Here is a 17,954-nt window from a genome sequence, read left to right as displayed (position 1 = left end):
CGAACAGCAATTCTGTAGATGTCAAGATTAACAAAAAGAGGATGGCAGTGACCAATCCCACCAACCCTAAAAGTCATTTGCCCTAACAACACAGATTCCAAATTGATCTTCCAATATCAAGCCACATGTCATGAGATCAGCCATGGGGGAGGCTCTACCTGGTAACCCTGCTCCAAACCCCCTCTTCACAAGCCTCCTCCCCGTTCCTGCTGCACCGTCCCCCCAGCGCTCACCCCGGTGTTGAGCTTGATGCTGGAGCAGTCCTCGGTGATGAGAGCCCCGCTGTCATCTGTCATGTCCGTCATGCCGCTCAGGCTGCTCGAGTCATCCATGGCCCAGTCATTGGAGCGTCTCTCGTGCTGGTACTGGAGGGCAGGCAGCTGGATGGCCTGGATATCCATGCTGGAGTCCACCAGCTTCCCAACCCTGTGCCAGGAGGGAGAGCAGGTGATGCAATACAAGTCCAGGTCAGATCAAGCTGTTCTGAGCTGAGGAAGCCAAACTCAAGGCAGCAAACCCCACATAAGCTATGTAGGGCATCACCAAACCACATGGGGATGGGTCATCCCTCGTTCCTACCTCAGGAAAACCTCCTCCATGGTGGTGACTGAGGCGCCGTAGCTGGCGATGCCCAGCTCCTCCCGCCTGTGCTCCAGCTCCGTGAACAGGGCCTCGAACCTGAGTGGAGAAGTGAGATGTTAGACACTGATGCTCATGAGAGGGGGCACTCAGGGGTAAAGACCCTCTGTGCATCAGCCCTGCAGCTGGTTTAAGTCTTACAGCCAACTCCAGGGCTGCCTGTGGCACTGAGCACCCCTCTGTCCCCAAAAGCAGCTTTTGGGCTCCATCAACTGCTCTTCCTTGCCTCAGCTACCACAGAATCATGGAAACACAGAAGGGTTTGAGTTTGGAAGGGACCTTAAAGACTGTCTCATTCCAAACCCCCTGCCATGGACAGGGACACTTTCCACTAGCCCAGGTGAATCCAAGCCCCATCCAACCTGGCCTTGGACATTTCCAGGGATGAGGCAGTCACAGCTTCTCTGGGCAACCTGTGCCAGGGCCTCACCACCGTCACAGCCAACAGTTCCTTCCTAATACCCAATCTGAATTTCCCCTTTCTCAACTTACAGCCGTTCCCTCTTGTCCTGGGGGTTTGGCAGACCTAGGTTTAACTCTCCCTTCCCCCATCTGGCAGTTGAAGGGATACCCACCCTCCAAGTGCCCCGAGGAGATCAACCACATCCTGAGGATCCTCAACCTGGAGGACAAGCGCCGCTCCCTCACCAAGGCTCTCTCCGGGGGAATGAAGCGCAAGCTCTCCATCGGCCCTTGTCCCAAGTCCCTCTCTAGCTCTCCTGGAGCCCCTTTAGGCCCTGGAAGGGGCTCTCAGGTCTCCCTGGAGTCTTCTCTTCTCCAGGTGAACACCCCCAGCTCTCCCAGCCTGACTCCAGAGCAGAAGAGCTCCAGCCCTCGCAGCACCTTTGCTCCAGCAGCTCCATGTCCTTCTGTTGGAGCCCCAGAGACAGAGGTAGCACTGCAGATGGGGTCTCACAAGGGTAGAGTAGATGGCCACAATTACCTCCCCTGACTGCTGGGTCCATAGATTTGATTTTGGAGCCAGAGTAGCCTGTCTTGTTTGTGCCACCCTCCACACTGCAGGAGGAACTGAACCCCATTTTCCAAGACCAGCTCTGACCAGCAGCTCCCCTTTCCAGCAAGCCCACAAGGACAGTGTGTGCCCCAGTGTGTGGAGACAAGGGGACCCAGCCAGGGTCCTCAGGCAGGGGATGATGGCGTTACCTGTGCGTGCTCTCCTTAGGCAGGATGAAGGACAGCTCTGCCCCGGCGTTGCTCTCCATGGTGGCGTTGGGCACGTACTGGCAGATGAGGCGGGAGATCTCCCCCAGGTTGCAGTAGGGCTCCTTCACCATCACCATGTGATATCCTGCCCCTGGGCAGAGCCACAAGACAAGGGAGAGGAGGGTCAATCCCAGCCCAGCCTGGCCTGGGTAGGGGGCTGGAGAGAGGGATGCTCAGGCACGACTTTGCCTGGGCTGTGGACACGATGCAGGAGCAAGAGTGTGGATGGGCCTCAGGAGAGGCAGAACAGCAGGATGGAGAGTAACCAGCCTTCAGTCAAGGAGCAATAGGCCCCTCCCTGTCCTGTGCCCTCATCCTGCTCCTCCCTGGCGAGCAGACCTGGAGCGTGGGCCGCTGCCCCTCCCGTACCGTATTTGCGCTTGAGGAAGAGCGAGGAGCCGCAGCACTGCAGCTCGCCCTTGGCCATGATGGCGATGCGGTCCCCCAGCAGGTCTGCCTCGTCCATGAAGTGGGTGGTCAGAAGGATGGTTCTGTTGCTCCTCTGCTGCTGCAGAAGGTCCCAGGTGGCCCTGCGAGAGGCTGGGTCCATCCCCGACGTCGGCTCATCCAGCATCACCACCTGCACATGGGACATGGGGGCAGGTCAGGAAGGGCTGGGAGAGGCCCAGCAGTGCAAGAGGGACAAGCCCGGGGCCCAGGAGGAGCCTTGACCTCGCAGCAGTGATCTTGTTTGGGGGAGCAGCTGCCAGGCAGAGCCTCAGGGCATCATCCCCTTTGTGAGGGTGCTCCTGTCCCCTTCTCATTGTCCCTGCTTCTCCCACTGGCTCACCACGGGTGAGGAACAGCCTCAGAACCACCCCAAGGACTGTGCTGGCCCCAGGTTTGAGCTGAATCCCATTGAAGCTGCTTGCCTTGGAGTCCCCGATGAGGGCGATGCCGATGGAGAGCTTGCGCTTCATTCCCCCGGAGAGAGCCTTGGTGAGGGAGCGGCGCTTGTCCTCCAGGTTGAGGATCCTCAGGATGTGGTTGATCTCCTCGGGGCACTTGGAGGGTGGGTATCCCTTCAACTGCCAGATGGGGGAAGGGAGAGTTAAGCCTAGGTCTGCCAAACCCCACCACACTCCCTTTCCCATACCCAGGCAGGAAAGTGGGGAAGCAGAGATGGGCTCCTGCCCACCCCTGAAGGAGCTGGCACAGCTGGTGTGGGGTTTTCCGCAGAGCCATGCTGCCAGTGACCCTCCACTCCTTCCTCAGCCAAGCAGGGAGCTCCTGCCTCCAAATGAGGTGGGAGGAGGAGGCAAGGGCTGTTCTGCTTATCATAGAATGGTTTGGGTTGGAAGGGGTATTAAAGCTCATCCAGTATCATCCCCTGCCATGGGCAGGGACACCTTCCACTAGCCCAGGTTGCTCCAAGCCCTGTCCAACCTGGCCTGGAACACTTCCAGGGATGGGGCAGCCACAGACTCTCTGGGCAACCTGTGCCACGGCCTCACCACCCTCACAGCCAACAATTCCTTCCCAATATCCCATCTAATCCTGCCCTCTGGCAGTGGGAAGCCATTCCCCCTTGTCCTGCCACTCCAGGCCCTTGTCCCAAGTCCCTCTCCAGCTCTCTTGGAGCCCTTTTAGGCACTGGAAGGGGCTCTCAGGTCTCCCGAGAGCCTTCTCTTCTCCAGGTGAGCACACCCAGCTCTCTCAGCCTGGCTCCAGAGCAGAGGGGCTCCACCCTCTGACCATTTACATGGCCTCCTCTGGAACCACTTGATGGATCTCACCCCTCAGGAAGCCAGGAGGTGTCTGCTGGCTGCCTCCCCCAGGCCTGGCTGCCACACTCACCCCAGCATAGAAGTGCAGATGCTCTTCCACCGTCATGTTGTCGAAGAGCACGTCGTGCTGGGGGCACAGCCCGAGGCTGCGGCGGATCAGCACCATGTCCTGGGAGATCTCGTAGCCGTTGATGTAGGCCTGGCCACCTGTCGGGGAGTGCAGCCCTGCCAGGGGAGAGAGGATAACCTCAGGGCTCAGGATAACCCCAAAGGCAAAGAGCATCCCCCCACACATGCAGCTTTCTGCCAAAATTCAGAGTAAGCCTATCTCCTGCTCAAGCTGGGGTACAACAGCTTCCTTCCGCCCTCAAGGTGGGCTGTGTGGCACCCACAGGTGGGACACGGACCTGGCAGTGCAGCAAGGAACAAGCCTGGCTCTGAGTCGAGCAGAGGTCAGGACAGAACTCCAGGAAGGTCCCATGAGCCCCCTGAGCTGCCAGGAGCAGCTCAGAGCAACAGAGAACAGAACAGAACCATCAAAGGTCACCGTGTCTATCATGCCAAAACAGACACCCTGGAGCTCAGCAGCTCAAGGGTGACAAAGACCAGTTAGTTCTACCTTATCTGCCTTATCATGGCAAAGCCTATAGAAACCCATCCTAGAGTGGGTCTGGTGTCTTCTCAGGGCACAAAGACTGGCCGTCATTTCCCCCACTAGCTGATCCCACTCTTGTAGAGGGCTGAGCAGGGACCCCCATGCTCCCTTCATTTCCCTCTCACTACCCAGCACGCCTGGCCAACAGCTCAGCAAACCAAAGGTGCTCCAGGGAAGAGCAAAAACCCCTCCCCAACCTCAGAGATGAGGTTCAGCTCCTCTTTGAGGGCCAAGCCATCAGCCCTTCCCTGCCCCACACAAGCCCCACAGCAGGATGCTCTACCTGTGAGCATGGACAGGGTGGTGGTCTTCCCAGCACCATTGTGTCCCAACAGGACAGTGATCTGCCCTTCGTACATGTTCACTGTGAGGTCCTTAACTGCCTCTTTTGTCTTGTTTCCCACTTTGAAGACCTGCAGAGATCACATTAATGAGTTGATGCTGTACTCCAGGCAAGTGCTCTGGGAATCCACCTCCTCACTCCACCCAGCATCCACTGGGATGCTCACAGGGTGTTGCAGTAGACAACAGCTCTAATTCAGGTTAAATTCAGATCTCATTGCACCTGTAAGTACCCAGCACTTCAGTCCACCAAAAAACGCAGCCAGCTCTGGGAACAGCCTTACCCGCTGTCCCCAGCAGGCAGCAGATTTTACAAAACCAACATTATGGTGTGTTTGTGCCCTGCTGAGCAGTGGGTACCTTGGATAGGTGCTTTATTTTGATGCCTGACACGAGGTCAGCAGGTTCCTCCTCAATGTACTGACTCTTCAGGGCCTTCTCGGGGTCCTCCTCCTCCTCCTTCTCTTTCCCCACGACAGTCCTGGGCCGCCCGCACCAGTACGAGGGCTGATGGAGGAAGGGAGAGAGAGAACTCAGGCACAGGCAGAGCCCATCTCTTCTCCCCAGCTTTGGCCACCCTCCTCTCCCACAGACATCTCCTAGGGATCTTTCAGACCACTCTCCTCAATCTGGGAATTGCCAACCAGGCAGGGCAGACAGGATGGGACAGCTCCTCCTGCCTTGCCTCCTTCCTCTATCTCTCCCTTACAGCAGCACTGCCCAGGGTTACAGAGCAGCTTTCTCCATCTTCACCCCCATGGAAAAGGTCAGTATCTCAATGAGAAGTAAAATCACTCAGGCAGAAGCCCAGGAGAGAGCCCATGAGAGGGATGATCACTCCCTCCAAAACCTCTGACACACACTAAATACAAACAGCCTGGAGTCCACCTGCTGCAGTTACAGCCTTTTTTCTTTTCATCTGGCTCTCTGGGAATGAAATCAAGTGTTTGGGACCTTAAATCCCTGTGGAAATAACAATTCAACAGCTCCTGGATGCAAAATCGGCTTTTGGCAGATGGTTGCATCTCCACTCCCCCGGCCTGGCTGCAAGAGGGAGCGAGATGCTGGAGTGAAACCATGCTGGGATAAGGAATTTAGAGGGGAGGAGGAAAAGCCTCTCTATCAAACAAGGGATCCAGCCACAGGATCCAAAGGGATTGTGTTGCTCCCCACAGTGCCCACCACAGCTGTAGCTGCTGAAGGTGATGTCGAGCGTTTGGCTTGGCAGAGCGAGGGTGGCTCAGCTGACAAGGTGACAGTCATCACCCACCCCCTGGCACGTGGGGGCTGGCAGTGGATGGCAGTGCTCAAGGGGGTGTCAGATGACTGGATCTGGTTGCTCACACTTGAGGTTTCTCTCCAATGCCTTTGCTTGGGCATGGAGACATTTAACAACACCCTGCATGCCAGGAAGTGTCGGGACAAAGATTTAAAGCCAAGACGACCTTCATAGGCAGTAAAAAATTACAGCTGCATAAGCCTCCAGCCAGGACATGCTGCAGCCACTGTGACTTTGGAGGCCAGATGGTGCCACTGTCATACATCAGACCAGCCCACTGCATGGCACAGAAGTGGTGACCATCCCCAAATGATGCCCCTGGAGCCCAGGGAAGGGGTGTAAGCAGAGCTCACCGTCAGGAAGAAGTACCAGGGCTGTGGCACACCGTACTCCCCGGGGAACACGGCCTCCACATACCAGGCCACCAGCCCATAGAGCACCGAGTCCAGCAGCAGCATCCCCAGCACCTGGGCCAAGGTGAAGTTGTCATCCACGCTGACGGGTTTCATGAGGTCCCTCCATTGGATGCCAGTCCCTGCAAGGCACATGGGGCACTGCCACCTCTGCATCCCCAGCAGGACACAGGCTTCTCCAGGACTGGCAAAGAGCATCCCCTCTCCCAGTTCCCAGCTCTATAATGACGAGCACCTGCACAGCTCTACAATCCCTTCTATGCATGGAGGGAAAAGAGCACTGACACCCTGAGGCTCCCCATCCCACCACACTCCTTCCACCCCACCATGCTCCCTCCATACCACTATGCTCCTTCCACCCCGTTCTCTGCCGCTGCCTGGGATGAAATGATCCCTTCTCCAGCATCACCCCTGTCACCACAGCCACTGGTCTACTGCCAGCACTTTGTAAATGCATGGTTCTGCTGGAACCAACAGCAGACTCATTAATTAAAGAAATTAAAGATATATATCAGGAAGGAGGAAATGCAATGGTTCCTATCCATTAGAACAGAATTCCTTTGGTAATTAAAGTGATGATGGCATTTTGCACAGCCCAGGGGCACGGAGAGGCTCCCCTGGTGTGGAAGCAATCAGCAATTCACCCTCCTGCTCTCCTTAGGAGCAGGAAAGTGCTTCTCCCCGACGTCTTTCCACCAAGCCAGTCTCATCCCATCAGAAAATCAGGCTGACTCCTCTCCCCAGGGACAGGATGTTCCCTCCCCAGGAACAGATGGTGCTGCTCACCTTTCCCTTCAAACATGCCGATGAGCTGTGCCCCCATGGCCATGGCCACATTGGAGATGAGGCAGGATGCCAGCTTCTGGCTGTGGGACATCAGGTCATAGCGGGGCGAGATGAAGAAGTAGGGGATGTAGGAGAAGAAGTAGAGAAAGCCGCCAGCAGCAGCCGCGACGTTTGCTGCCAGCAGGGAAGAGCGGGAGGGAAAACGTCAGTAACACGGTGATGCCACCCAGTATCCTCACCAGCCTTCCATCCAGGGAGATTCCAGCCTTTGGCACAAAGGCTGGGTACAAGGAGACAGGATGAGGACAAGCCCATGTCCCACAGCACGGCAGGAGCCACATCTGGCTCCCAACCCCATGGTGGGCAGCTGCAGAAGGCCCTGCACACCCCAGAGCACAGAGTCCTGGGGCCGCAAGACAGCAGCACGAGGCCCTAAGGCATGAGCTTGTCGTAGAATCACAGAATGGTTTGGATTTGAAGGGACGTTTAAGACCACCTTGTTCCACACCCCCTGCCATGGGCAAGGACACCTTCCACCAGACCAGGTTTCTCCAAGGCCTATTCAACACAGCCCTGAACACTTCCAGGGATGGGGCAGCCACAGTTTCTCTGGGCAACCTGTGCCAGGGCCTCACCACCCTCACAGGGAAGAATTTCTTCCTAATCTCCCAATCTAAATCTCTCTTATTTCAACTCAAAGCCATTCCCCCTTGTCATGTCCCTTCAGGCCCTTGTCCCAAGTCTCCCTCCACCTCTTCTGGAGCCCCTTTAGGCACTGCAAGGGGCTCTCAGGTCTCCCTGGAGCCTTCTGTTCTCCAGAATGAACACCCCCAGCTCTCCCAGCCTGGCTCCAGAGCAGAAGGGCTCCAGCCCTTGGAGCATTTTTGTAGCCTACTCTGGACCTGCTCTGGTTTGGGAAGCAACAGCACCCACATCCCCTCCCACCCACTGTGTGGAAAAGGTAGCCAAAAACGGGAAGAAAGACCCCTCCCCTCCACATGTGGAAGTGATCAGTAACACGAGGAGGGACCAGGGTGGGACTCACCTCGCGAGAAGAAGGTGCTCACCATGAAGTTGAAGGAGATGGAGGAGATGGAGAAGATGGCAAGGAAGGTGAACACCAGCGTGGGGTCACTGTTGGTGAGCACCGCTCCCTGTTCGCTCACCTGCCGAGAGAATCTGGGTCACTCCAGAGCCAGCCGTGACTGCAGCACGTGCAGGCAGCCCAGACCCGATGTTTTCCAAGGGTTAGAGACAAACTGAGATGGATGAGAACACCCAGACCCGATGTTCTCCGAGGGCTAGAGACAAACTGAGATGGATGAGAACACCCAGAAACTCCCAGACCACTCCAGAGGAAGGAAATACAGCTGGCCTTCATGTGACATGGGGTCTAAGGGGCAGGGGACAGCCTGGCCAGCACCTGGGCAGCCCCCTACTGCTTCCCACGGTGTGGGCACATGCAGAGGGAAGAGCCCAAGTCCCTCCAAGGGCTGTAGGAAGGTGGTCCTGCTCTGCACAGTGTTCATGGGGCTTCCAAGCCCCAGGCCCCTCCGAGGGAGACCCCCCGCCATGAACACAGCTGTGGGGCAGCACTGCCCACCTCGCTCTGGAAAAGGCCAACTCCAGCCTTCGGAGGAGCCCTGGGACACCAGGACAGTCCTATGGCAGAGCAGCTCTGTCACTCCTGTGCCTTGCCAGCACAGAGCTCATGGTCTGGGGACAGACACTCACTTTGACACAGAAGAGCACGGTGACGAAGAACACGGACACCAGGAGGAAGAGGAAGAACATGAGGAACCAGGCGCTCCAGTGCAACCAGTTGCTGAGGCCCATCATGCGCATGTACTCCTGCGGGAGGTCACGGTGTCACCCAGGGCTGCTCCTGTGCTCCCCAGGCATGGCCAGGGCGACCTGGAGGTGGCTCTGCCCCGCAGCACAAGCGAGGAGGTGGCAGCCCCAGGTGCCACCAGAGTGGTCCCTGCACAGCCACCAGCCTGGCGTGGTGTCCCCACCTCCCTGGACAGGGCTGCCACCACCACAGAACATGTCCCCAGAGAGACAAGCTGAGCCCAAACCCACAGCAGGGTGCCAGCAGTGCCACCAGGGCCACCCAGTAGCGGGCAGGACACCCAGTACCTGGGATAAACTAAGCCCTGCTGTTGCAACCACACAGCTGAGCCCCAGCCGCCCCCACAGCACACGCACACACGGGGCTCTACACTCAAAAGGACAAAAATCTTCCTTCCCACACACTGAAGTCCTGAATCCACAAACTCTGGAACCCACAAGTGTTTCCCTCTCTCCCAGTCCAGGAGAAACACCATCCCTGTGGTCCAACACCCTCGGCTGCACAGCGAGGAGAGCCAAGTCTCATCCCAGCAGCAGGATTAGCAACATTCCTCCCTGGGGCTCGTTAATCCACTGCCATCCCCACCTCCTGCACTGGCTCCAAACCCAACAGGGATTTTGTTCCTAATTTAAAGGCATCATCCAACGCCACAGAGGGAGGGGAGCACCCAGATGTCCCACTGGTCACCTTCAGCTTCTTCTCCTTCTCGTGGACGACGGCGCGGACGATGTTGAGCGAGGTGTAGGTGAAGCTGAGCATGAGCAGCAGTGGCAGCTGGTTCTGGATGGCCAAGAGGAACAGGTCGTTGACGTAGGCGGGGAAGGGGAAGCGCTGTACCACCACTGTGATGTTCTCCAGCAGGCTGGCAGAGCTGGCACTGGCATGATACTGCATGATGGCCCTGTCCACGGCGTGCTGCACCGCCAGGAAACCCTCCCGGAGATAACCTGCATGGCAAGAACACACAGGGATAGAGACAGGTCTGGCTTCTGGAGGGAGAGACAGCCCTTGGGAAGAGGAACAGGGACCAAAAATGGAGCGTGGAGGAAAAGCAAAAAAGCATCACTGTGATGCAGACACAGCGGGGCTGGGGAAGGATGGACAGCAACTCACAGAATCACAGACTGGTTTGGGTTGGAAGGGCCCTCAAAGCTCATCTCATTCTACCCCCTGCCATGGGCAGGGACAACTTCCACTAGCCCAAGGACACTCTCCACTAGACCAAACCACTCTCTCATAACCATCATTTAGAAGGAGCTGGCAGGAAAACTCAGTTTACACCATGTCCTGTAGTATGGCTGTGATTTTATAAGGGGGAGATTCTCTGTCACCATCAACCACCACAAGTCACCTTTTTCTTTGTAAACCAAAGGAATACAGGATACTCCACAGGCTGTAGGGAGGAAGGATATATCCTGTGACTCATACGTGGGGCTTAAATTTTTATGCATTAGAAAACAGTGAAAAGAATTTTAATTTCCCAATAGAATCATGGAATCTCCAAAGCTGGAAGGGACCAACAAGGATCATCCATCCAACTCCTGGCCCTGCACAGACACCCCAATAATCCCACCCTGTCCCTCAGAGCGTTGTCCAAACCCTCCTGGAGCTCTGGCAGCCTTGGGGCCGTGCCCACTGCCCTGGGGAGCCTGGTCAGTGCCAACCACCCTCTGGGGGAAGAGCCTTTTCCTGAGATCCAACCTGACCCTGCCCTGACACAGCTTTAATTAACAAAATAAACTTAAAATAGTTTCTTTTTAAGAGGGATTGCTGCCAGGTGTTACCTGAAGAACAACTCAAATTCTCTTAAAAAACCCGAAATGAGCATTTTGAAAGTCCCTTGGTTACAATGACCCCGAGAGAGGAGATAAAAGTGGGAATATGAGATCGGGAACAGCGTTTGATATGAACACATTTACTGAGCAAACACTCTGGGGCTCAGGTTTATTTACACACTGGGAGCACAACCTGTTTGCCCACTTCCTCACACTCTCACTCTCCCTGGATATGGATGAAGGGAGAAACTCCACTGAGGGAAATACCCCCTTTGCCACCGCAGGGGAAGCTCCCAAGAAATCCAGTCCTAAGCCAGCGCCAGCTCCAACTGTGTCCCCTCTGGCTCCTGCTCTGCCAGTGGTTTGGCTGCCCTTAAACACCTCAAACCACAGAATTGCTCTACTTACTTTTCAAGCGCTTAAACAGCACAATAAACACTGGGCAGTTTGGATCGTGAAATAAAATTTCCATTAAATTAGAAATGGAAAAAACATTAAATTTTAAAACAATTTATGTACGTTAAAATTTATTCTCATCCAGCCCTCTCATCCAGCAGAGGTGCCCAGAGGCCAGCAGTGCCTGTGAAGTCACAGGATAAAATTGAAATAAAGAATATAGATAATAAATATAACAAAAGTGTAAATATTTAAATATTATTTAAATTATAAAGAATAATTCAAACATATAAAATTAATTTTAAATTAAATTTAAATAATGAATAAAATAAACATATAAGAATATATAAATATAAAAATCAAATACATAATGAATAATTAATAATTTAACTAATATTTAACATAACTATTTTTAAATATGTCATTATTTGATGAATTGTTTATATATGCACTGACAGAAATTGAATATAAATGTCCATATAAATATATAACAATTTAATTATTTTTGTATTTATATAGATTTATACGCACATTTATAAAAATTTAATATAAATACCTATATAAATGATTATTGAATTACTTGTCTGTATTTATATAAATTTACTATTTATATAAATATAAGTAAGTATTTGTTTGGCTTGTACTTATAAATTATATAATACATAACATATAATAATATATATAAAAATATAAGCTATAAAATTATATTTTCTATCTAGTATTGTATTATAACAATATTATTCTATATTGTATATTGTATATTATATATTATGCATATTATTATAGTGCATTTAAGATTAGATATTCTGTAAATGTAGTACTGGCATAAATATGAATAAATATTTCATTATAATTCATTAAATTTAATTTCTTTTTAAATTTAAAAATTTTAAAATTAATTTAAAATTAATTTAAAATTAGTCTGAGCCTATTTCTTTAAAGGCTCAGAGCCTCGGTGACCCCCTGGCAGGGGCTGAGCTGTGCCTGGCAGGTGACCGCCCTGTCCTTGGCCGTGCCCCAGAGGGGGGTGACCTCACCTGGTGTCCCTCCATCGGCAAACTTGGCCTCTCGTGGCCCTGGCAGCTGGAAGAGCGGGAACAGGTAACTGGTGTGCCAGTCCCGGTCCAGGTTGGGGTTCAGCCCCGTCTGCTCGCTCCGCGGCGCGTTCCTGGGGCTGTACTTGAAGCGCAGCTCGTACTCCACCTGCGGGGAGCACACGGAGGTGGGACACACTGAGGTGGGACACACTGAGGTGGGACACACCGAGGTGGGACACACCGAGGTGACCCCAGGTGACCCCGGGTGTGTCCCCACACCTCACACATCCCTGAGCACTCACCTGCAGGGGCAGCGGGGCCGTGCTCTGCGGGAAGCGGTGCCGGAACACCACGGCGGCCAGGACGCTGCCAGAGCGGTTGTCCAGCCTCACATACTCCTCAAAGTCCTTCTCTGAGGCAAAGCCCTGAGCTGTGGAGGCAGAAACATGGAGATGCAGGAACAAGGCACGGCAACACACCATGGATTCATGCTCAGCTATCAGAACGGTCTGGTCCAGGACATGAGGGATGCTCTGTGCCTGCTGTCAGACATAGGGGAGTCACACGGGATGCTGGAACCGTACCCTGGGCATGGAGACATCCCTCCTTTTTGAGAGCAGGAGTCAGCTGTTCCAGAGAAAATCCTAACAGTTTGGAACACCAAGTGCTAAAATTTTCTATGCCTCAAGATTTCCAAAAATATTCCTTCTCAGGGAAGCGCCAGCTACTTCCTTTAACTGTTTTAGGGTGATATTTTTGTAGACAGAAACTGAAAAAAAAGCCATGAAAAATCAACCCAAAATCCTGTTGTTTTAGTGGAAAAAAAAAAAATCAAACCATTGCCTTGAAGTTCTGAAAAAAATTATGTATCCCAGGAATAGAGCATCAGGATTTAGAATCAGAGTCACAGAACGGTTTGGGATGGAAGACCTTAAAGATCATCCCATTCTATCTCCTGCAATGGGCAGGGACATCTTCCACTAGCCCAGGTTGCTCCAAGCCCCGTCCAACCTGGGCTTGGACACTCCCAGGGATGGGGCAGCCACAGCTTCTCTGGGCAACCTGTGCCAGGGCCTCCCCACCCTCACAGGGGAGAATTTCTTCCTAATCACAGAATTATGGAATGGTTTGGGTTGGAACAGACACTAAAGCTCATCTCTTTCCAACTCCCTGCAATGGGCAGGGAACCTTCCACTAGACCAGGTGGCTCAGAATAACAATTCCTAGGAATTTCTGGGGAGGAAGGAGCAGCCCCGGCCCCGCTGACCTCGGATGTTGATGGGCAGCGCTCTCTCCACCGCCTCGGCGATGCTCCGGACGGCGCTGCTGTTGGAGGGGACATAGGCCAGCTCCCAGGGATTGCTGGGGTGCCGGGAGGAGAAGAAGCTGGGCAGGTCATCCACGGACTGGGTGGGGTACAGGGTGGCGTTGGGGTGGCTCACGGAGTGCACCCGGTGCCGCAGTGCGATCAGGATGGCAGCGAAGAGCAGCGGCAGGCACACCTCGATGAGGGTCACCAGGATCTGCCGCTTCTGCAGGGCAGGGAAAGAGAGACAAACAGAGAGAGATGTATAGCAAATATATCATGTATCTTTATATAGATACCTCTCTATACATAGATATCTATACGTATATACAGATATAAAGAGAGAAAAAAGAAGATGGAAACACAGAAGGTAGATCAGCACAGTAAGAGGCTCAGGGCACGGAAACACCAATAAGCAGTAGCATCCTGCATTCCACAAGGTTTCACAGCCTGGGTTTTTCCAGAGCCCCAGAATGATTCTGCACTGGTTCCCACAACCTTCATGACTCTCCAGCCAAGGTGTCCCCTACCCTAAGCACCTCCCTGGCTCAGACCACCCTCCATTAGAGCCTCCCCCACCATACTGCCAGGTTGAATGATCCCAGTTGGTTGGTTGTCCTTTCCCTGTGCCCTGGGGCTCTGCCGAGTGCAGCAACACTGCTGGAACCAGTGAAGCTTTTCCTGTTGGAGCTGAACAGCTGCAGGCAGCAGGATATGGGATCTGCATCCCAGGATGGGGCCTGGCAGAGCCTCTGGCTATAGGACTGGGATCACTGCAGCACAGCAAGAATACCCACAGGCTCAGCCTGCACCCTAAGCCCTGCCTGCACTACACATTGTGGCTCACTATGTTTTTTTAATTGAGGTTCAAGGAACTGGACAATGAACTCAAGCCCAGAGAGTAGAACACAGCAGCTGTGCCAGAGCATGACCCTCCAGTGGCTTCCCCCAGGGCCACCCTTCCTGTAAAATTCCCAAATTCCCACTAGCTAATAACACACACCACCAATGCATCTTCATTAGCATCCAACACAGGTTAATTAGCATTTAAAACTGCTCATCCATCACAGAGGAACTGGGGTCACTTGACCAATGTGGTCTAGTGGAAGGTGTTCCTGCCCATGGCAGGGGATTGGAATGAGATGGTCCCTTCCGACTGAAATCATTCTGGGATTCCCTCCTGCAAACTGAGTTCCCTTCACCCCAGCCCAGGCACGAGAAAGCACAGCACCCCCAGCCTCAGTCAGGGCAGTGACAGCCCAGAGATGTCCTTGGCCACAGGGATTCACCTCTGCTCATTCAGAGCATGTGCCCAGAGCAGAAGCAGCAGCATTAACCTCTTCTGAGGGCTCTGGCTAATTCAGGCTTTACAAGACACACGGATTTTCCACCTCCCCTCTGCCAGGCTGGAAAGAGGAGCACCACCAGGCAGGAGGAGCACCAAGAGTTTTATTCTCACAACTTTGCTGTCTCAGCAACTGGATTTTATCCAGCAAGTGGGCAGGCTCAGGTGGGCACAGTCTCCAGTGGGGTATGAAGGGAGCCCTGAGCACAGCCCAGCCATTCCAGAGAGACAGCCCCACAGCAGCCGGGGTGAACGGGCCCTTGGATGGTTTGTCAGGAGGGGTATAGGGGTGTAAAGCCACACTGCCATCACCTTGGCTGTCAGCATCCACTGGCAAAGCCAAAAGCCCCTCTTGGGGCTTCCCATGGGAGGAGCAGCCTGCTCTGGGCAGGCAGGGAAAAGGGAGCTTTTCCAACAGCCACGCTTGTAAAAGGGAACACTGCAGATGCCGGATGGTTTTATAACAGCCCTGGCAGCCCAGCTGCCTCCCACTGATTTACTATTGTATTAAACCCCTCTCCATCTCATGGACTGCTCCAGAACAGCTCCCTGCCCCCTAATACACATTCACCAGCCCTGCCAGGAGTCATTTAAGCCGTGTATTTCAGAGGTGACAGGAATACTCATCCATAATCACCACCTCCGCCTGGCCGGGGCTGCCCCAGCTCCGGGTGAGCCACGTGTCCCAGCATCGTCCCCTCAGCAGGACAAGGATGGCTTGGGAGCTCTGTGCCCTCATCAGGAGCAGGATTTATGTTTGTATCCCGGCACAGCAGATCTGAGTCAGCTTGTGGCCTTGGAAAACATGCTGAGACAAGTCCCCGCCTTGAGGCACACCCAGAAAACGATGCTATCGCCCTGCACAGGGGATGGGGGACTGTCCTGAAGCGCGGGGGGTGCACCGGGGGGGGGTTGCAGGCCTGGCTATCACAGAGCAAATCATCCCTGCTGCCGGCCCTGGTCTCCTCCCAGCCCTGCTCCCTGCTCAGTGCCTGCGGAGAGGCCGGGCCCAGCCAGCCCTTCCCTCTTCCTTTGGTTTATTTTTACAGCAGCGCCGTGCTGAGCTGCAGAAGGGTAATTGAAAGAGTAAAGCCGGGCGGCAGCCACCTCTGCTCCCTCCTCTTCCGCCGCGCTGTGCCAGGGCTGGCTCCGGGTCCCGGCGGAGCCGCAGATCCGCCCAGGGACATCCACTTAAAGGCGCTGCGGCCATGGCCAGTGCCAGCGGGACACTGCCGGCACCAAGGTCCCAAAATCCCTCAGCACCACCCAGCTGCCATCCAGGGAGGAGGGCTGGGAGCAGCTTTATATTTTTAAGAACCCTAAAAGCTGCTTCTGAAAGTAATGGAGGAAAAAAAAACACCAGGGCCCTGGTGGGTTTGGAGGCAGCGGCACCACCAGAGGAGGGTGTGCAATGAGACAGCTCAAAAAACTCACCTTTGCACGGGAGGTACTTGGCTTTTCCTGTCCTGGGACACGGGGAGCTGAGCTCATGGCCAGAGTACAGGAGGGGGACGTTGGGCACAGGGAAAGCGAGCACACAGCCCTGCCCTTAATTCCCAGCACAAAAGCAGGACAACACCACAGGCACAAATAACCCAGTTTTCCTCCAAGAGATCCTCTGGGCCCGTGGGGGAGATTTGCTGGAGGAGCCAGACCCCAGGCAAGCTGTGATATACCCCCGGTCAGCGGTGTCAGAGGCAGCCCCCAAGCACGGTGCCAGCCTTACCTGCAGGATGTAGTTCTTCCAGAGCAGCAGCCCAAACTGCCTGAGCACAACCATCCTCCCATCAGAAGGGGCCCAGTGCCACCACCGCCGCTCCGCAGGACCCTGGAACAGACGAGAGAGCTGTGAGTGCCAGGAACTGGTGGAGCTGGGTGGCAGAAGGGCAGCATCCTGCATCCAGCATCCCATCCAGCCCCAGGGCAGCTCCCTGCTTCCAGCCTGGTGTCACAGCAGCTGGTTTGGCCCCAAACAAGGCAAAATAACCATTCTGTTCTCTCTCCAAAAGTCCCTGATGACACCTTAGAGCCAGAGCCTGTGGTTTCTGGCATGGCTGTTCCCAGGGAGGGAAGCATCAGGGTTCTTCCCAGCAGGAGGCAGGAACAGCTTTCCTTGAGCTGCGGGAGCACAGTGTTACAAAATCACAAACACCAGCCCAAGGAAGGCCATCAAACCCCTGGCAGCCCATTATTTTGGGATGGGTTAAAATTTCAAGTTGTGCCTCCACGTCCTGCCACAAGAAGGGTTGGTTCTGCAACGTTCTCGGTGCTTTCCCAGCAGAAACTCTCCTCGGAGAGGCGAGGATCAGAAAAGGGCAGAGAAGTGCAAGGGAAGGTCTGTCGCAAGGGAAGGTCTGTGCTTGAGGACAATCCACTGCCTCCTCCCCCTCTTGGGAAGCATCTGCCATGGCTCCAAGTTGTTTTTGTCTCCATTTGCAGTGGCATTTCCTGACGGAGCACTGCTGTCCCACCACGAGATGGGCTGGGATTTCAGGCTCGGAGTGCGGCACCGAGGAGGAAGGGGCAGCCCTGGCACTCTCAGAGCCTCCTGCCCACGGTGCTGGACATGGGGCACCCCTGCCGAGCAGCCCCAGCCCCTGAGCATGGCAAATTCTGACAGGGCCAACCCGGATCACAGCAGTGCCCACTGAGCAGGCACCTGCTGGGGTCAGCTCCAAAGCCTGGTAGCACTGAAAGCGCCACAGGGACAAGGACAGACACGTAACTCATCAGCAACACCCTGGCAGATGCTCCACAGCACGTTTTCCAGCCCTGTCTGGGATAGTATCGGCTCCTTGGATGCAGTCAGCACTCACCAACCTCCACCACGACCCAGCCCCAACCTCAGCTCCTGGAGTGGTGACGGTGAACACCGGGAGAGCAGCAAGAGCAGGCTGAGAACCACGGAGGGCTGCGGGCACAGCCACACCCATCTACCTCACCTGCCCTCTGCCACCAGCTCCTCGAGCCCTCCAGGAGCCTTCTCCTGCCTTGGCACACACCTTCCCAGCCCCAGCCCAAAACCCAGGTGTGTTCTCAGAGCACACAAAAAAACCACCTTCTCTTTGCCACTCCATGCGCAGAAGACAGATTCCCACAACAGCAGGGACATCTGTGTTCAAGGATCTTCCTCCAGGCAGGAAAAAAGCAGAACAGATCTGCTGCTGCAGCCCAGAAA

General features: G+C 54.4%; 1 protein-coding gene across 2 annotated transcripts in view; it reads right to left on the bottom strand.

Annotated features, from left to right (window-relative positions):
* The window catches only part of ABCA3 (ATP binding cassette subfamily A member 3), a 32,867-nt gene that overhangs the window by 11,561 nt on the left and 3,352 nt on the right, over positions 1 to 17,954 (bottom strand). For both annotated transcript variants that reach the window (XR_004359907.1, XM_032704054.1), the window contains exons 2-18: positions 16,503 to 16,604; positions 13,393 to 13,657; positions 12,428 to 12,555; positions 12,126 to 12,291; positions 9,605 to 9,864; positions 8,800 to 8,916; positions 8,111 to 8,231; positions 7,066 to 7,239; positions 6,220 to 6,401; positions 4,948 to 5,094; positions 4,529 to 4,658; positions 3,661 to 3,815; positions 2,736 to 2,891; positions 2,233 to 2,443; positions 1,804 to 1,954; positions 580 to 678; positions 234 to 426 (exon numbers count right to left, since the gene is read on the bottom strand). Coding sequence is in view for 1 of the 2 variants with exons in the window: in XM_032704054.1 (XP_032559945.1) it covers positions 234 to 426; positions 580 to 678; positions 1,804 to 1,954; positions 2,233 to 2,443; positions 2,736 to 2,891; positions 3,661 to 3,815; positions 4,529 to 4,658; positions 4,948 to 5,094; positions 6,220 to 6,401; positions 7,066 to 7,239; positions 8,111 to 8,231; positions 8,800 to 8,916; positions 9,605 to 9,864; positions 12,126 to 12,291; positions 12,428 to 12,555; positions 13,393 to 13,657; positions 16,503 to 16,556 (2,709 nt within the window). In the remaining variant the exon portion in view is untranslated. The remainder of the gene's footprint in view (positions 1 to 233; positions 427 to 579; positions 679 to 1,803; positions 1,955 to 2,232; positions 2,444 to 2,735; positions 2,892 to 3,660; positions 3,816 to 4,528; positions 4,659 to 4,947; positions 5,095 to 6,219; positions 6,402 to 7,065; positions 7,240 to 8,110; positions 8,232 to 8,799; positions 8,917 to 9,604; positions 9,865 to 12,125; positions 12,292 to 12,427; positions 12,556 to 13,392; positions 13,658 to 16,502; positions 16,605 to 17,954) is intronic.

This window comes from Chiroxiphia lanceolata, chromosome 16, assembly GCF_009829145.1.
Source record: "Chiroxiphia lanceolata isolate bChiLan1 chromosome 16, bChiLan1.pri, whole genome shotgun sequence".
Classification (NCBI taxonomy): Eukaryota; Metazoa; Chordata; class Aves; order Passeriformes; family Pipridae; genus Chiroxiphia; species Chiroxiphia lanceolata.
This window is presented reverse-complemented; position numbering and strand designations above follow the sequence as displayed.